Source organism: Anabrus simplex, chromosome 1, assembly GCF_040414725.1.
Source record: "Anabrus simplex isolate iqAnaSimp1 chromosome 1, ASM4041472v1, whole genome shotgun sequence".
Lineage (NCBI taxonomy): Eukaryota > Metazoa > Arthropoda > Insecta > Orthoptera > Tettigoniidae > Anabrus > Anabrus simplex.
The window spans coordinates 826792766-826809914 of NC_090265.1; the positions used below are offsets into that span (position 1 = coordinate 826792766).

The window sequence follows — 17149 nt, forward strand, 5'->3', positions numbered from 1 at the left end:
GCCCCTCGCTACTTGCGCAGCCAATTCTCGTGCAGGACATTAACTAGGTGTTTGGACTATATCTGTTAACTCGCTTGATACACATCTCTTAAGCGACGATACAGCTGATGTTGGCTACGGTCCTGTTATACCTAATAGCTATCTTAACCCCAGGACCACCGGAACATATTGTAAACCTAGAACTGCTGATGCGGTCATTTTGACAGGTATATTGGCATTTAGTTACTCACATACCTGCCAACTTTCCTCATTTAGGCGGGAGACTCCCGATTTTCGACAGTTCTTCCCGCCTCCCGATTATTCTGTTATTTCTCCCGATTTTTGCAAATTTTTGGTGAACTTCAAACATTTGTTTTCTAATCCTGCCAATTCAGCCTTTTTACGCCAGTGTCCGGAAGTCCTTTGCTCATTGGCCGCTTTCGAACGAAATATCGATGATCATTAATGCGAGAAATGTGCGAGAATGTGCAATGTTTATTGAAACATGTATATCGCGACGTGTATATCGATTGTCAATCTCTCGTTCTCGCGTGCTACGTTAGTGTTCGTTCACATCAGTCTAGTCAATTCTAGAGACTAGTCGCTAGATATGGAGTCTCTTGGTAATTTAGTGACAGAATTTCAATGGCAACGACTAGTGTCTTTTCTAGAGATTTTAGGATGCATTTGGAGACAATTCTGACTAATTTTAATTTATCTCAATATAAATAAAATAAGAGTTTTGTCTGTACATTGCTCAGAATTTAAAAAGAATGATTTTTTCTGTACCGGTCGTGACCACAGTAACAAGGCGAAACGCACATTTTAATTTTCCGTAATATGTGTGTGTGTGTGTGTGTGTGTGTACGCTCATCACGAGAAAACGGCTGAAGAGAATTTAATGAAAATCGGTATATAACGTCGGGGAATAAGTCTCTATGATCCAGGCCATGAATAATTTTGTTCATGCTGAGTGAAATGTTAGTTTAGGGGAAGGTCTAAAATTTAATTCTATAATATGTATGTTATTATTGTCTCTATCGATAAATACTACATAACTAAAGTTATATATTATTAAATTTCCTATCATTTATGTATTCTAAATTTTTACCGTACTGGCGATGATAACGGAGATATTTGTGAATTTTTATTCTTGTTGCTAAGTCCAAATCAGCGCCGAGGTACGAGAAAATGGGCGAACAGAATTTTATGTAAAGTCGGGGAATAAGGAACTACAGTCTATGCTATAAATAATTTTATTCACCCTGTTCGAAATGGTAGTTTTAGGGAAGGTGCTAAAAATTTCATTTTTAATTAGAGCCCACCTATCTTATTGGTCATATCGATAAGTACTACATAACCAAATTTATAGAGAATACAATTTCCTATTATTTATGTCTTATTCAGTTTTACCGTACCAACTATAATAATATTGGTGGTGGTGGTGATTAAATTGTGAAGATGATTGTAAGAATGAGAAAAAAGTCATGAAGGAACGATCGCTTGAATTATAACACAAGAGGGAGTCATGAAAGAAAGGAGGACTCCCTTTACATTAGATACTCTCATATCAGAGTCAGAAGAAAACTAAATGTGAAGGCCTGCAATACAGAAAGCTCATAAAATTGATCAACAATAACATTACATTGACCATTGTTTGTTGTGATATGCTTTGTGTATTCTGCTGCCATTTACCTCTGATAGATGAGATTACTGCTCCATATCGAGTACGGTATAACCAAATACAGTAGAGGCAGTAGAGTCTCTACTGTATTTGATATAACAGCCTGCCTGAATATTGGCATGAAGTAGCTGGGGAGTTAGATCTCTCTCTTCTTTAGCATGCCAGTCCTGTGGTTCATAAATTTTATGATACTACTGGTACGTAACACACTGGATCTTCATAGTATTCCAGCTATTCGATCCCTACTCTGAGGCAGTGATTGGAATGAGCAGTGTGCACACTTAAGCGGAATAATTACTCAGGAGTGTTCGTGGCTGTCTGCAGCCTGGTCATTCTAGCTCTGGAACTTTGAAGTGTTAGATCGACACCGTAGTACTTTTCGTTAAAAGTGAGAAAATGTGTTGTTTTTCATTTTATCGAATATTTCAGATGACTGCATTGCTTTTAATCGTGACATTCGTTCTGACGTCATTGTAATGGCCTATGTTGACTTCAGTTGGGAAAACTATAAGGACAGTCGTCCTGAGAATTCTGTAGCGAAGCACGGGTACATCAGAGAGTTATTTGATCCAAATAGCATTGCGCTTCGCATAATCGCGTGAGCGCTTGATGCAATATATTAATCTGTGCATTTGCTAAGTAATGGCATCTAAGTGCATGACTGATTCACACATGCGGAGCATGAGTCCATACTATTTTTGGTAGGCTTTTCAGAGACCAATCACCTCACTCACATACTTGTGGGCCGGGCTGAGTGGCTCAGACGGTTAAGGCGCTGGCCTTCTAAGCCCAACTTGGCAGGTTCGATCCTGGCTCAGTCCGATGGTATTTGGAGGTGCTCAAATACGACAGCCCCGTGTCGGTAGATTTACTGGCACGTAAAAGAACTCCTGCGGGACTAAATTCTGGCACCTCGGCGCCTCCAAAGACCTTAAAAAGTAGTTAGTGAGACGTAAAGCAAATAGCATTATTATTATTATTATTATTATTATTCATACTTGAGAGAATAGAGATGTGTAATTTTTAGCCTTGTAGCCTCATATAGCAACAGTCGGGCTTTGAGACAAGATGTGTTATAAATATATCATAGTGCTGTATAGTGCAAGACATGTAGAATAAGCCGTTTTGACCAATTGTATCTCCTGATTTTCATATCGGAATCTCCTGATTTTTGGTTTTGTAAAGTTGGCAGGTATGTACTCATCAACCTTTCAAATATGTATTACTAAGTTTATGAAACATTAATTATGGGATCTAACATGGATTTTTTAAAATTTAATTGTATTGCAAATGTAATATTTTCCCTGTGTATTACAAACACAAAAAAGCTGCTATAAAACACACTTATGTAATAAACAAACATTGTTTTTACTTCAAATTCTTTTAGTCTAAATGGTACCGTAGTTATTACTCATTATCAGAAAAGAAAATTACTGTAACATTTAGTGGAATTTATGACATGAAATATGTTTGCCAAATCCATGTACCACAACATACATGTATTTGTGAACTTGTTTTTATTTTCCTTGCGTGTATTTGCACACGCTGATGCAATTTTACAGGAACTACATACCATGACCTAGTTATGTCCTTTGAGCAAGAACCACACACACATGCTGTTTGCACTTTCTGCAGGTAAAGCTTGCCTTATTCCTGCATTTTTTAATTTGGCATTTGCCTGCTCTGTATATTTCCTTTCACAGGCTCTCCAAATTCAGATTCTGTTTCCACAGACTTAGGTTTCGATCCCATGTAACCCATATGAAGCTCCCCTGCTAGCTTCAGTACGTAATTTTGGCAGCTGATCTTCTTCCCTGTCACCTTCTTGAATATGATCCAGGAATTGATAGATGCCAAGTGAAGAATATTATGAGATACTTGATCAGGTCATCTGCATGTAGTGGATTGAACATTATATTTTCTTCCCATTTGATCCATCCCATCCACACCATATTTTGTATTGTTGTAGAAGGTTACTGTTTCGGGAATCCTTTTGGGATTAGCTTGAAGTTCAACTTCCGAGTGCAAAGTACTGTATAGAAGGCCGTTCTTGTTTCGTTTATCTTGATAAACTGTAAGTGTGTCATTGGAATGTTCCAGGAGAGTTGAGTTGTGAAGACTAGCTTTCATAGCCTTTACAGCTTTAAGAATTTCTCTCCTTGATCGTCTAATAGTTCCAACAATACTAGTACCATTACTTTGAAACTTCTTACCAAGTTTCACTGTTGTACAGAAAGATGTCTGTAGTCACGTTTCACTCCTTCTTTTGAAAAGGCTCCATCAACTTCATTATTACTACACTTTCGGGAAGAGTCTCATCACATGGTATGAGGTCGTCTTTTCATAGGAAAGGAAACCCATTGCACAGAAGCTTTCAGTCAACGTCCACAAGAAACCAAGACTTAATTCCATATTTATCTGGTTTGTTGGGCATGTACTGTAAGGATGTACACCTTGTTTTGCTTGGAAAAAGCTGCTCATCAGCAGTCAATTTTCACCTGGAGTTTACAATTTTCAATGAACTTGTGCCACACTTTTGATACTAATGCAAATTTATCAGTCTTCAAACGTTCTGATCTTGTTCTAACGTCGAAACGCAAAAATCTTTGGTTTTCTCAAAAACATTTCCTCCCCATTGTTTTACTGATGAATGTTGTCCCCCACTCTTTAGACCACAGTTCATCATGTTCAGTGCTACTGTCTCCAAGAACACCATGAGCATACACTAAGACAATGAATGCTTCCAGTTTTTCTAAACTTACACTCCGCAATTCCTCTTACAACAAGTTTTACTTCAGTTTCTGTACAGTGTTTTCTGATATGTTTCAATATAGATTCATCAGTAAAGACGCCATGCACTCGCTACACCGTCGTCGGAATGAAATAATAACGATTGTTACTAAGGCCTTCCTTAAAAAACATTAAAATTAAAATTAATAGCCACCCTAGCAGCATTAACCTACGCTAACATGATATCGTATTAGAAATAGATGCAGGATATTTTATGAAGACAGCATTGCTGAATGTGTATATGAACACTTCATTACTGCCACCACTAATATATATAAATTACTACGTTGCCTCTTTCATGAAATAGTAGGATATCTAGTGAACCAATGTTTCTTTCTGATCACATTTGCAGTTATTGCTCTGTTGCTATTACCTGCAAAGAGTTTTTCTTTGAAAGTTTATTACATGACCAATCACTTTCTGCAAGTTTGGAATAATGTGGCTAATTGTTGTTGCATAAAACACTCTGAAATCCCACTGTTATTATTTAGTCGGTCATGGCAGCACGCAGCGAGACGACAGCGGATATGTGCGCGGTGAAACACATTAATTTACAATGGTCGCCACTCGCAGCGCAGCGGTACATTTCTCCCATCAGCGCACGGAGCCTACAGTCATCACATTTACACCGATTATCAGACAAATCTTCACACTGAGTACATGGGATAATCGACCTTGATGTCCTAAGCCAGTCATGAAACTATAACATATGTGCATTAAGTTGTTCATCGTAAATTTAAAAAAAGCAGGGAAAGTAATATCTTGTTCCAGGCATACCAGAACACAGCAAGGTATATAGAACACAGGACGTGGCATTTTTTTTACCTATGGCAAAATGGATTGTGAATATATCTTAGACTAACAGGTATTCTGCCTTCTACCCTTTACTACTTTCCCAATGGGCTCCTTCAAGTATTCTTGATGGCTTGATATTTTCTTACGCCTGTGTTCTTCGAGCTGCTGAAGAGTTCACAAGTTGATTTCAGTTTCTAGTAATTGCTATCTAATATAATGATCGCGCAGTCCTTTGGAGAATTTTCTGCTCTTTCTGATGTCAAATGTAGTCATGAATAATTAATACAAGATATCCTTCTTACAATTATGTTCTTTGGCACAAATCTACATTTATGCTGATAAATATCATACAATCGATAAAAAACAATGATCAACACAGATGAATATTGTTTAGATTGTTTGATATTGATAGAAAATACTCTATTTCCCCGGACAGTAACTTGTTTAAAACCCTAGAGTGCGCAAGCAATTTTTTGTACAGATTTACATAAGGCAAGGCTGTGAGACCCGCATTTGAGTTATAGAGAAAATGATGGTATGAGACCAATAACAGCATGGATGAAATAATATTTTAGTACATTTACTGAAGTTTAAAAATGGAAATTTAACATACACATTAGGAAATAAATGAACTGAACATTAAAAGATATCCAACTGAGTAATTTATGAGACACGAGACGCTGGCGCACTCAGTCATTACAAACCAATGAACTAGGGTCTTTGTAAAGAGATTTCTAGCATTGACCACACACCATCTGTGAAGTTCGATCTATATTTTAGGGACACTTAGCATCTCATATGCATTTTAGCTCTTGGGCCAGCCCCACTAATCAATATTTCTTCAGTACACTGTAAGCCATTCAGAACCATTGCGTCCTTCGTAGCCCTTCTTTGATTTATTCATTTTAGACCTTTCAACGATGTTTGGAGAAATATAAGTAGTTTAGAAATGTTTATCAGATATAGCCACCTCTTCCATTTCAAAAATGGGTTCAGGTGTGGATGCTGAGATTCAGAAATTAGGAAGGCATTGAGACAGGCTACATCCAACATGTTAAAAACTAATACTAACGGCCAAAGTTTTGTTTGGGCGTTTGGTGGTGTAGTTGCTGGCCATCTGGCCGAGAGTAACCATGCCTTTTCTTGTCTTGCTGTAATATACAACCATTTCTGGTTGATTCTTAATTGCTGGAATAACAGTTTTTATCATGATGGACGCTACTCAGCAAATTCAATGCCTTGTTCACTTTGGGAATGTAGCTCACCATAGCCATTTCTCCGCAGAATCCAAACTCACTGGAGTACTTTTCCCTATTTCTGTCTGGTTTCATTACGACTGGGACATCAGGCTTGTTTTGCCTTATAGTTCTCCCTAGGGCAAGATGTTTTTGCAATAAACTCTGAGCAAGTGGCACACTAGTAAAATAATTATCCTATGTAATGTTCCTTCCAGAATTTTCTATATATTTTGCGAGTTGTTATAAAATGTTTTTGTTCAAGACTTTTTGAGAGGTTCCCCCTTCTTCCTGCCAGTACATACAATAGCATCCACAGCATAGGATTGTTTTGCATCTGTAAACCAAAAGATTTCTATGCCATAATTTGTGGGCTTTTAGGGCATGTATTGCACAAAACTACAAAGTCCTCTAAATTAGACAAGCTGTTAATCTATGGTGAGATTTTCACTCTGTACAAATACATTTTCCCCAGTTTTGAGGTATATTTTCCTAACATACCTAATAGGTGCAATTTTGTCGGATTCAAGTTGTGCTAGTTCTTTACCAACAAATATAATCATACATCTCATTCATTAAAATCTGTTCACAGGAAAGCAAAACGGGTATTGAAAATTTGTCTCACTGACAAACAGTTCCCGTTCTGCAAAATCTGAATTCTTTTCTACACCAAATCTTCAAAACATAAATCCCCATAATACACTGACTGACTGACAGAGCAAATGCAACACCAAGAAGGAGTGGTCAGAACTTTATGCCAATTGCAGGGTAGACTGACGTCACTGAGGTATGCTCATGATGTGAAATGCGCCGCTGTGCTGCGCACGTAGCGAACGATAAATGGGACACGGCGTTGGCGAATGGCCCACTTCGTACCGTGATTTCTCAGCCGACAGTCATTGTAGAACGTGTTGTCGTGTGCCACAGGACACGTGTGTAGCTAAGAATGCCAGGCCGCCGTCAACGGAGGCATTTCCAGCAGACAGACGACTTTACGAGGGGTATGGTGATCGGGCTGAGAAGGGCAGGTTGGTTGCTTCGTCAAATCGCAGCCGATACCCATAGGGATGTGTCCACGGTGCAACGCCTGTGGCGAAGATGGTTGGCGCAGGGACATGTTGCACGTGCGAGGGGTCCAGGCGCAGCCCGAGTGACGTCAGCACGCGAAGATCGGTGCATCCGCCGCCAAGCGGTGGCAGCCCCGCACGCCACGTCAACCGCCATTCTTCAGCATGTGCAAGACACCCTGGCTGTTCCAATATCGACCAGAACAATTTCCCGTCGATTGGTTGAAGGAGGCCTGCACTCCCGGCGTCCGCTCAGAAGACTACCATTGACTCCACAGCATAGACGTGCACGCCTGGCATGGTGCTGGGCTAGAGCGACATGGATGAGGGAATGGCGGAACGTCGTGTTCTCCGATGAGTCACGCTTCTGTTCTGTCAGTGATAGTCACCGCAGACGAGTGTGGCGTCGGCGTGGAGAAAGGTCAAATCCGGCAGTAACTGTGGAGCGCCCTACCGCTAGACAACGCGGCATCATGGTTTGGGGCGCTATTGCGTATGATTCCACGTCACCTCTAGTGCGTATTCAAGGCACGTTAAATGCCCAACGCTACGTGCAGCATGTGCTGCAGCCGGTGGCACTCCCGTACATTCAGGGGCTGCCCAATGCTCTGTTTCAGCAGGATAATGCCCGCCCACACACTGCTCGCATCTCCCAACAGGCTCTACGAGGTGTACAGATGCTTCCGTGGCCAGCGTACTCTCCGGATCTCTCACCAATCGAACACGTGTGGGATCTCATTGGACGCCGTTTGCAAACTCTGCCCCAGCCTCGTACGGACGACCAACTGTGGCAAATGGTTGACAGAGAATGGAGAACCATCCCTCAGGACACCATCCGCACTCTTATTGACTCTGTACCTCGAAGTGTTTCTGCGTGCATCGCCGCTCGCGGTTGTCCTACATCCTACTGAGTCGAAGCCGTGCGCATTGTGTAACCTGCATATCGGTTTGAAATAAACATCAATTATTCGTCCGTGCCGTCTGTTTTTTCCCCAACTTTCATCCCTTTCGAACCACTCCTTCTTGGTGTTGCATTTGCTCTGTCAGTCAGTGTATTTACCACCCTTCTTACAAATCCCATTATACACACGTTGTGACCTATATTCCCCTTCAAACAGAATTTCACACACAACAGTGACAGCTTCCGTCCACTCATCCTTATCCAACACACCAGCTTCAATCAACTCTATCTCCTTCACACTGCTCTTCTCACATATTCATTCATTCACTCACACTCGTCCTCTTAGTGAACCTGCTACCATAATTCACCTCGAGATCCCGATAATTACTACTAAATTCCCGCACTATTACTCCATCATCCATACCCTTTATCTCAGCTAATGAAGCAAGTTTGGAGCATCTTCAGCCTTATGACAGTTGCCTTGGGAGAAGGAGTTTGTTCATGTTCAATAGAGTTTGCAAGTGTATTGCAGATTGTGCTCATTTATATCACCTAATTTTGTTATTTTGTCAGTTATATTTTATTCAGGTTATAATTTCTTTTAAAGTTTAGCTACGTGAATTTACTCCCGAAACAAAACTAAAAAGAGCACTCACTTTACAGGCTACATCAACCAACAACCAACTAATTTTTTTTAAAAGGGGTTAAATGGCCTGATATCTTACAAAGCGTGCAGCTTACAATTTGGTGTGCTGTGTCTGGTCATGTAATACTGGACCCTTATTTTGTCAAGGATGCTGAGGAAAAAAAAAAAAACCCTCATTATTACCCCATTGTCGTACAAGAAATTTACCCCTCCAACAACAATGGATGCAGCAAGATTGAGCTACAGCCCAAATCATGAGGTAAGTCTTTTACACTTCTGCAATAATGCTTTGGAGATCGTCTGATTTTAATTATTTTTTTTTCTGGGAACTCCATTGCCTTACCCTTTCTGTTCCCTGGATCTCAAAGTCTCAGATGCATACGTACAGGGCATGTTAAAATAATAATTTTTAAGACAAATGAACTCCTCTCACAAGTATTCCCGAATACTTTTTTGTGTCCTTGCAGACCTTTGTTCAACATGTTCAATGATCTTCAGAAAAATTATGAACAATACACAAGATGAGACTGTACACATTTAGAACACATACTGCACCAACACAAATAATATTTTATTGTAGTTTTTGTGCTACATACAATTTTTAAGGTCAAGATGCACACTGTTGCAACAGGGACTTTCTGAAATGGTTTCATTGCTGTAATAAATACCAATTAACATTAAAACAGGAAATTTGCTGGGACCATTAAAAAAATAAAATCATTTTAGGGTTCCTTCTGTTTTTTAAGAAGGAAGCCATACTTTCCATACTCAGTTAAATGTAGCTTAAGAAGTTTTCAGTCTGTTGAACACACAAGTTCTATATAAATATTACACTGTAACATTGCTGTAAAACGAAAACATTATTAACCAAGGAATAAAAATACATGCTATTCAAGAAAGAACAACATGTTTCGTTCTTAACACATTGGTGACCGGGTCCGAACAGAGGCTGCTATCCCCGGTTGACCGCATAATTCAAGCCTGCAAGAACAAATGTACACTGCTGTACTCAAACTCATGTAACGCTAAAAGTACTCTACATATCGACCTCAAACTTCTAAATTACGAACTGGATTATCTTTTGAGAAGCCGCTGACTATACCTATACCTATTACGTATTGCAAGTGCTATCTGTACTCTACTTGTGTGAATCTGAGTCACTGGTGTATTCCAATATGGGACCGTTGTCCAGGATTTGATATAGGACCAAAATCACTCTCAGAACAACTCTCATAATTTGAAATATCTAACTTACTGTCCTTAAGTACATATAATAACCAGTCTGCACATAATTAATCACAAATATCCATATCTGTTAGCAACTGCATGCGCCGTGCCATGTTGACAGCTGCACAGAAGCTCTAAGGAATAGCTCAACATTTCCAACATCATTTTGTTATGAGGGTATAAAGAAAAGAAGATGGAACAATGGTTGCCTTATACTATTTATTCCACGACTACACCATTTACAACTTATAATTTCACCACCCGATTGTAGCTGCGATCAAGGAAACACAAGGTCCATAAAAACTAGAATTCTCTAGCCCATCACGTACAGTTGGCCAAGAAACTACGAGAATTATCGGGGCCCATCACCAATATGTTAAAAGAACATCAGATTCTACCAATTCACACTCAATATTTGGAAATATGTTTACTTCTGTTTAATGAAGGTTTAACGATATACTGATTTGCGTTACACAGAAGCATGACTGTGTATATTAAATATAGAAAAATACAGTACCTGAAAAAGAAAACATATTATACCTGAAAAAGGAACAACTAAATTGAAGGACACATTGCATCATCTCTGTAAGACTTACTTTATGAAGTTAACAAAAATTTTTTGACATTCATATCATTTGTGTTTGCAACTGTCTAGTATCTAAACTAAATGCCAGAATTTACTTCAGAATTAGTTCTTCAAGACTTCATCTTTATGAAATTGTTATATTTTGACACCCACAAAGTACCTTTGACCTTAGTCAGAAACTGACCTCGAATACTTGGGGAAGAACGTTAGTTCCAGGAAGCGTGGTCTTCAGAGAATTTTAAATTAGAGCGAAGAATTTTCACTAAGATTTACCGATTGCATAGCTGCCAACTTTTAGAAATTAAAAATAGGAAGATTTTAAATTCTTGGATTTTATCACATACTGTATATTGCATCACGGTCTAAGTGAAAAAAGGACAGGATAGAAAGCATACATATCTACAGTTACAATGTGAATTGACCATTAATTTTAAAATCTTAAACTAAAAACACATTTAAATGGTTAGAAGAAAACGTACCTAATCACTCTCATTTATGACACTTACATACGAATAATAATACAGCCGAACCTCAATATCTCTAACCTCCATTACTAGAATTTTCATTATCTCAAATTAAGATTTTCCGGCCATTTGTCCTATTCTTGACGTATATTTATTTCTCTATTCTCAAAATTTGGTTATACGAATTTCTCGATTTCTTGAAGCAAACATTTCCTCGCTTGAAGCAAAAAATACTCTAACTCGAATTGTGTGCAACATTAACTGTGCAATGCGGCATTCGCAGTTTGTGAAGAACAGATAACAAGTAGAGAAAGGGTTCCAGTGAAGCTGGAAACTAAGATGACGGCAACCAAAAACTTCTAGTGATCGGCAAATCCTCGCCATGTCTCGGGTGTCAATTACCGGTCATGTACGAAAGCAAGTCCAGAAGTCGTGGATGACAAGCTCCATTTGCGAAACTCGGCTGTGTGTAATGACAGGAAGTTTCAACATCAACGGAGGAAAGGTTAACCGCAACAAACAGAAGAGACTAATGTTTTTTTTCCAAATGTGTTAACGGAGCTATGTTTCTTGTTTCACTACTTAATGTACTGTGTCCTGTCTTCTAAAAAGTTACTATAATACGTGTTATAATTAAAGTGATGCCGTAAAATAGAGTTGTTTTGTATATTTTTAAGTACCGTTAAACATAATGCATTCACTACAAGCCCGTAGATACACATGATTCAATTATGTGCTATACCGTTGCCTATGAGATATACAAGGCCGGGGCATAGCTACTAATTTGCCGCTAAAGAGACGGCCCGACTGTGTTCACGGTTTGGCCGCTAGATGTCAGGTTTCTGTTCTGCTCTTGGCGGACTTTTACATTGTGATGTACGGAGCAAGAAAATGTGATGTTCCATAATTTTCCTTCGGAGTGCGGTTTAGGAGAGAAATGCAGGTAAGCTATTTCGAGGCACGAGCATGTAGCTTGCATTTTAATACATCAGATTTCAGTGTAAGCATATCAATCAAGCGAATTCTCCTCAACGAAGTTCCTTCTGTTTTTCGTGTATATCCTGTTCACAACAGAAAAGTGTCAAATGCAGGAAGGCTCCAGCTCCAACAAACGACGTGTTGCCATCAAAATTTACTAAAATTTCGGATTCAGATAATGATGAACATACCATATCCTCAGCATATAACAGATCTACGTCACCCACAAACAAAGAAAGGAGTACTACAAGTCTCGTTTCTATGCCAAGGAAATGCTACGAGTTAAAACTAAATATATATTGATGAGATTTGAAATGCCAGATTACGGAAAACAGTCTCTATATTGAGAAGTAGGATACAGTAATGAAATCAAAAAAATGATTGAAGATATCTGAACTTGACCAAAAAGTAAAAGAAATTGAAATAATGGTACAAATAATCATTTAGGAGTGTATTGCTGTTAGAACAAACTGAATCTTACGGAAAGAAAAATTGAAATAAGGAGAAACTACGCTAAAAATTTGCATCCTCTAGCACAGGAAAGCAACTACCGGCTGCAGATTTGAGATCCTTGCACTGCCTAACTGTACCACATCAGAAGATGCTGAAAATTATGTAGGATTTTCTAGTGGTGAAACGGGCATAGCGAAGTTATTCTCTATATCTCGAAATTTCGATAACTCGAAATAAAATTTATCTCCCGAGGGGATTCGCATAATAGTTTCCTTTATTAGACTGTAAAATGAAGGGAAATTTAATTTTATAGGTAACTCTCAACACTTGGAGTAAACGTTTGTTATGTTTTTTGGCGATAACGTGACGAGAAAATACCAAAAACTGTCAGCGAAACAACTCCCAGAAATACATTTAACTCATTAAAATTATGAAGAAAGAATAAACAAATACGCTAACTGAAATACGCTAAATTACCAGATACAAAAAAAGATCGGTATGTCTCATACATTATTAACATATGACTGACACGGAAAAAAGCACGGATCCGCTAGAAAAAACACGTGGCATACAATTCCAATGAAATTACGCACAGAAACAATGTTAATAGTGCGCGAACCACACAATATAAAACTAATTCTTTCGTCCCAATTAACTGAGTCGATAGCGCTCGCTAGCCTCACTTGCTTGTAGGACGATTGCCGTCCCAAATCCCCAGCCGTAAAGCACACATGCTGCTGTAGCGAGCAGGAAACACGACACACAAAGGCGACGGACGATACACTCGCAAAATAAAACATCAAATAAAAACACGTGAAAATGAAGTTGGGTAAATTACACAAGCACATAAGAATTTACCTTTATCCTAGGGTACGAGTATTGACTGCACTGGAGGTTTTATTAGTAAAAAATAGGAAGAATTAAAAATAAATCAGAAAAACGGAAGACGAGTTAAAAAAAGGAAAGTTCCGGGTAAATCAGAAGGGTTGGCAGGTATGCGATTGTAGTGAATAGATTAAAATGAAAAGGGGAGGGGGTCACTTCCAGTCAACTATGTGCTACCATTTTTATTTCAAAGAATCTATATCCTAGATGATACAACAGCATATCCTAACAATGCTCCTAGACGTTCAGAGAGCACAAGTCACAGTCAGAGAGAATGCAAAAATGGATAAGTTTCAAACTCCCATATCCTCCCCGCCCTGGTCGACCTCCAGTGGGATGACCAGCTGTACCAGACGTGTAATCTGATGTCCGTCAGTCGTGCGGAGTATCAGCGTCCTGATGTAGCCGTCTCTTACTTATCGTAACTCTTGGATAAGAACTACATCTCCCACTTGTAAGGGAACTGATCTTACATGTGTCTGCCGGACATGATAGTTTCTCAGTTCCAAGGGATATTCTTTGGTCCATCTTTTCATAAGATCGTTTTTTGCCTGTTGCTGAAGTCTGCATTGTCGTTTCAAGTCTTTGTGCAGAAGTGGTTCAGATCCAGTAGGGATATAAATCAATCGTCTTCCGAGGTTTACGAAGTGAGCAGGAGTTAAAGTGGTAGGGCCTTCATTCTGGAGTAATGGACGTGAATTTATTGCGGCCTCAACACTGGCCAGAATTGTGTTAAGTGTTTCATGGTCCACTTGTCTGTGTCCTAAGACCTTTCTAATACACCATTTAACTTTGCCAAATCATACGCTCCCACCATCCGTAGTCTGCAGCTGTATGTTTACGAACTTGTTGAAGTACAATATAACCTTAATGTTACTTTATTTTGAGTCAAAGATTCAATGTACAGTATGTATTTATTCAATTGAGTATTTCATCACCAATAAATGTAGTGAACAGATTAAAATGACAAGGAGGGTCACTTCCGGTCAACTATGTGCTACCATTTTTATTTCAAAGAATCTATATTCTTCATGACATGACAACATATCCTAGCAATACTCCCAGACGTTCAGAGAGCACAAGTCACAGTCAGAAAGAATGCAAAAATGGATCAGTTCCAAACTCCCACACTGATCAACAGCTGCCCCTCTTTTGCTAGGGAAATGTGGACAAAGACAATGAGCAATAATTTCAGTGTCGTTTGTTCTACCACATTATTATTTATTATTATTTACAGTGTTCTACCACATATCGTAGTTCTCCGAAAGCAATAAAATTAGTTTTAACAGACTGAAGAACCTAACAGTTATAAATGAACCGAGTTGTAACTGAAAATAAATAGCTTCGACTATAACACACATGTACATGAAATACAGGTAGGTCTTGTAGTAATGAAGAATGATGTACAGATGGTCATGGGTTCATCCAGACTTATCCACAGAGAGGCAGCTGTTTATCAATAATTCTTGGGAACGCTGATAGTTGTAGACGTCGAAGAATTGTTTATTAACTTTGTAAAGTAAGGCTTATGGAGGTGATATAATGCACCCTTTGCCAAGACCCATTTTAAAATAAATGTTACACTAGTAATATGTAGCACAAAAATAAAATTCTCCACTGTACATTTAAAAATCTCTTAAGATTATGCTTGCTGGAATTAAATTTTTTTCCCAAATATTCCAGGTCGGTATCTGACTAAGGTCAAAAGTACTTTGTGGGTGTCAAAATATGACAATTTTATAAAGATGAATGAACTTGTGAAGAATTAATTCCAAAGTAAAATTCTGGCATTTAGTTAAGATACTCGGCAGTTGTAGTCACACACGAGTGACAAAGAATTACAGTAATTCAATTCAATATACTGTAGTTACTTACACAGCAATGGGATCAGTTTGGCAGCCAGCATCACAAATACCAACTGGGGATCTGACTTGGTCAATGGGTAATTCTGAGTCTCTCTTTCTTCTTGAACGAGATGTAACATGAGGACAAGACAGCACTGTATCAATCAAGTTATCGGTAGACTCAGAGGAGATAGGAGACTGCGTAACATCTGCTATTATCGGAGGTTCTGAACTGACTGAGTCAACTTCTGCTGACAACAACTGTAATTCAAATTCCTCCAGTGGTATCTGAAACTGGGCTGCAACAGGAGAAAGTAATCATTAACATCAGGATTCATTCCTATGCGGTTTAGGATAAATGGATATGAGAGCGAGAGCGAGAGCGAGAGAGAGAGAGAGAGAGAGAGAGAGAGAGAGAGAGAGAGAGAGAGCGAGAGAGCGAGAGAGAGAGAGAGACTGACTGACATTTTTTTTTCTATTTTGCTTTACGTCGCACCGACACAGATAGGTCTTATGGCGACGATGGGACAGGAAAGGCCTAAGAATGGGAAAGAAGAGGCCGTGGCCTTAATTAAGGTACAGCACTGGTGTGAAAATGGGAAACCACGAAAAACCATCTTTAGGGCTGCCGACGGTGGGATTCGAAGCCAATCTCTCTCGGAGGTTACCATAAAATATTGTGGGGAAGTTATCTTTCATGGCTTATTTTAAAAAATAGCTCTTAAGGGGATAGTCTGGTAAAAAATGAAACTTTTTCTCTAGTTTATCAACTGGTCTCAAATTTTAAACATATAATTGTAAAGTATCATTAAACATAGATACAAACTTACAAATCATTGATACAACAGTTTGAGGAAAATTTGTTTTTCTTAAAAAACAAGTTATTTTGAAAATCATCTTTTATAGTAAATTTACTTTAATGTGTTTGAATAATTGAAGACTGTATCTCTTAATATAGACAAACAGTTTAGTATACCATTTTTCGTGTATCTTTTGTGATGACCTTTAAATTCATTTTCAAAACTTTGAATCATTTTATGGAAATAATTACAACATGTATTTTTATCAATATTTTGTTTTGAAATTATTATTTTTTCAAAATGCTTCAAAGACTGTTAGCACTGCTAGTAGGAGTTATCTCTAAAAATTTCATCGAATCTGGAGAATATTTACTATGAAAAAGTTACATTTAAATGTTCAATTTCACAAAGTAATGAACGCAGTCAAAGTTACACAACACAATTGTCCGCTGATCCTTCCTCTAAAATCCACCTGTGCTTCCTTCTTTTCTCTTTCTAGCTTCCTCAGTGTGTACGGCCATCAATCTGGATGCATGTAGTCTTTTTTGAATTCTAATGACCTTTAGCTTCCTTCATCACACGTCTCTAACTTCGCTTGTATGTATGTTCAGTCCGTCAGCGATGCTGCTGGTGGGATCCTCGACAGCTCTACCATCAGCTGTCATAGATGGCCTAGACATCACTGAAGAGTACTAGGGAAACGAGGAGTGAGGTAGTTTCCCGTTGCTTTCCTCACCGAGCCAGAGTTGCTATTACATATCAGTCTGCAAGCCCACTGAAATGCGTACACCAACCGACCCTATGAGCAACATTTT

At 38.7% G+C, this 17149-nt stretch overlaps 1 protein-coding gene across 1 annotated transcript in view; it reads right to left on the reverse strand.

Moving 5' to 3' along the window:
* Window positions 1-15561: 15561 nt before the first annotated feature.
* Window positions 15562-17149, reverse strand: part of LOC137496927 (uncharacterized) — a 221144-nt gene continuing 219556 nt past the window's right edge. Inside the window, exon 11 of the mRNA XM_068224994.1 lies at window positions 15562-15833. Within this exon, the coding sequence (XP_068081095.1) occupies window positions 15562-15833 (272 nt within the window). The remainder of the gene's footprint in view (window positions 15834-17149) is intronic.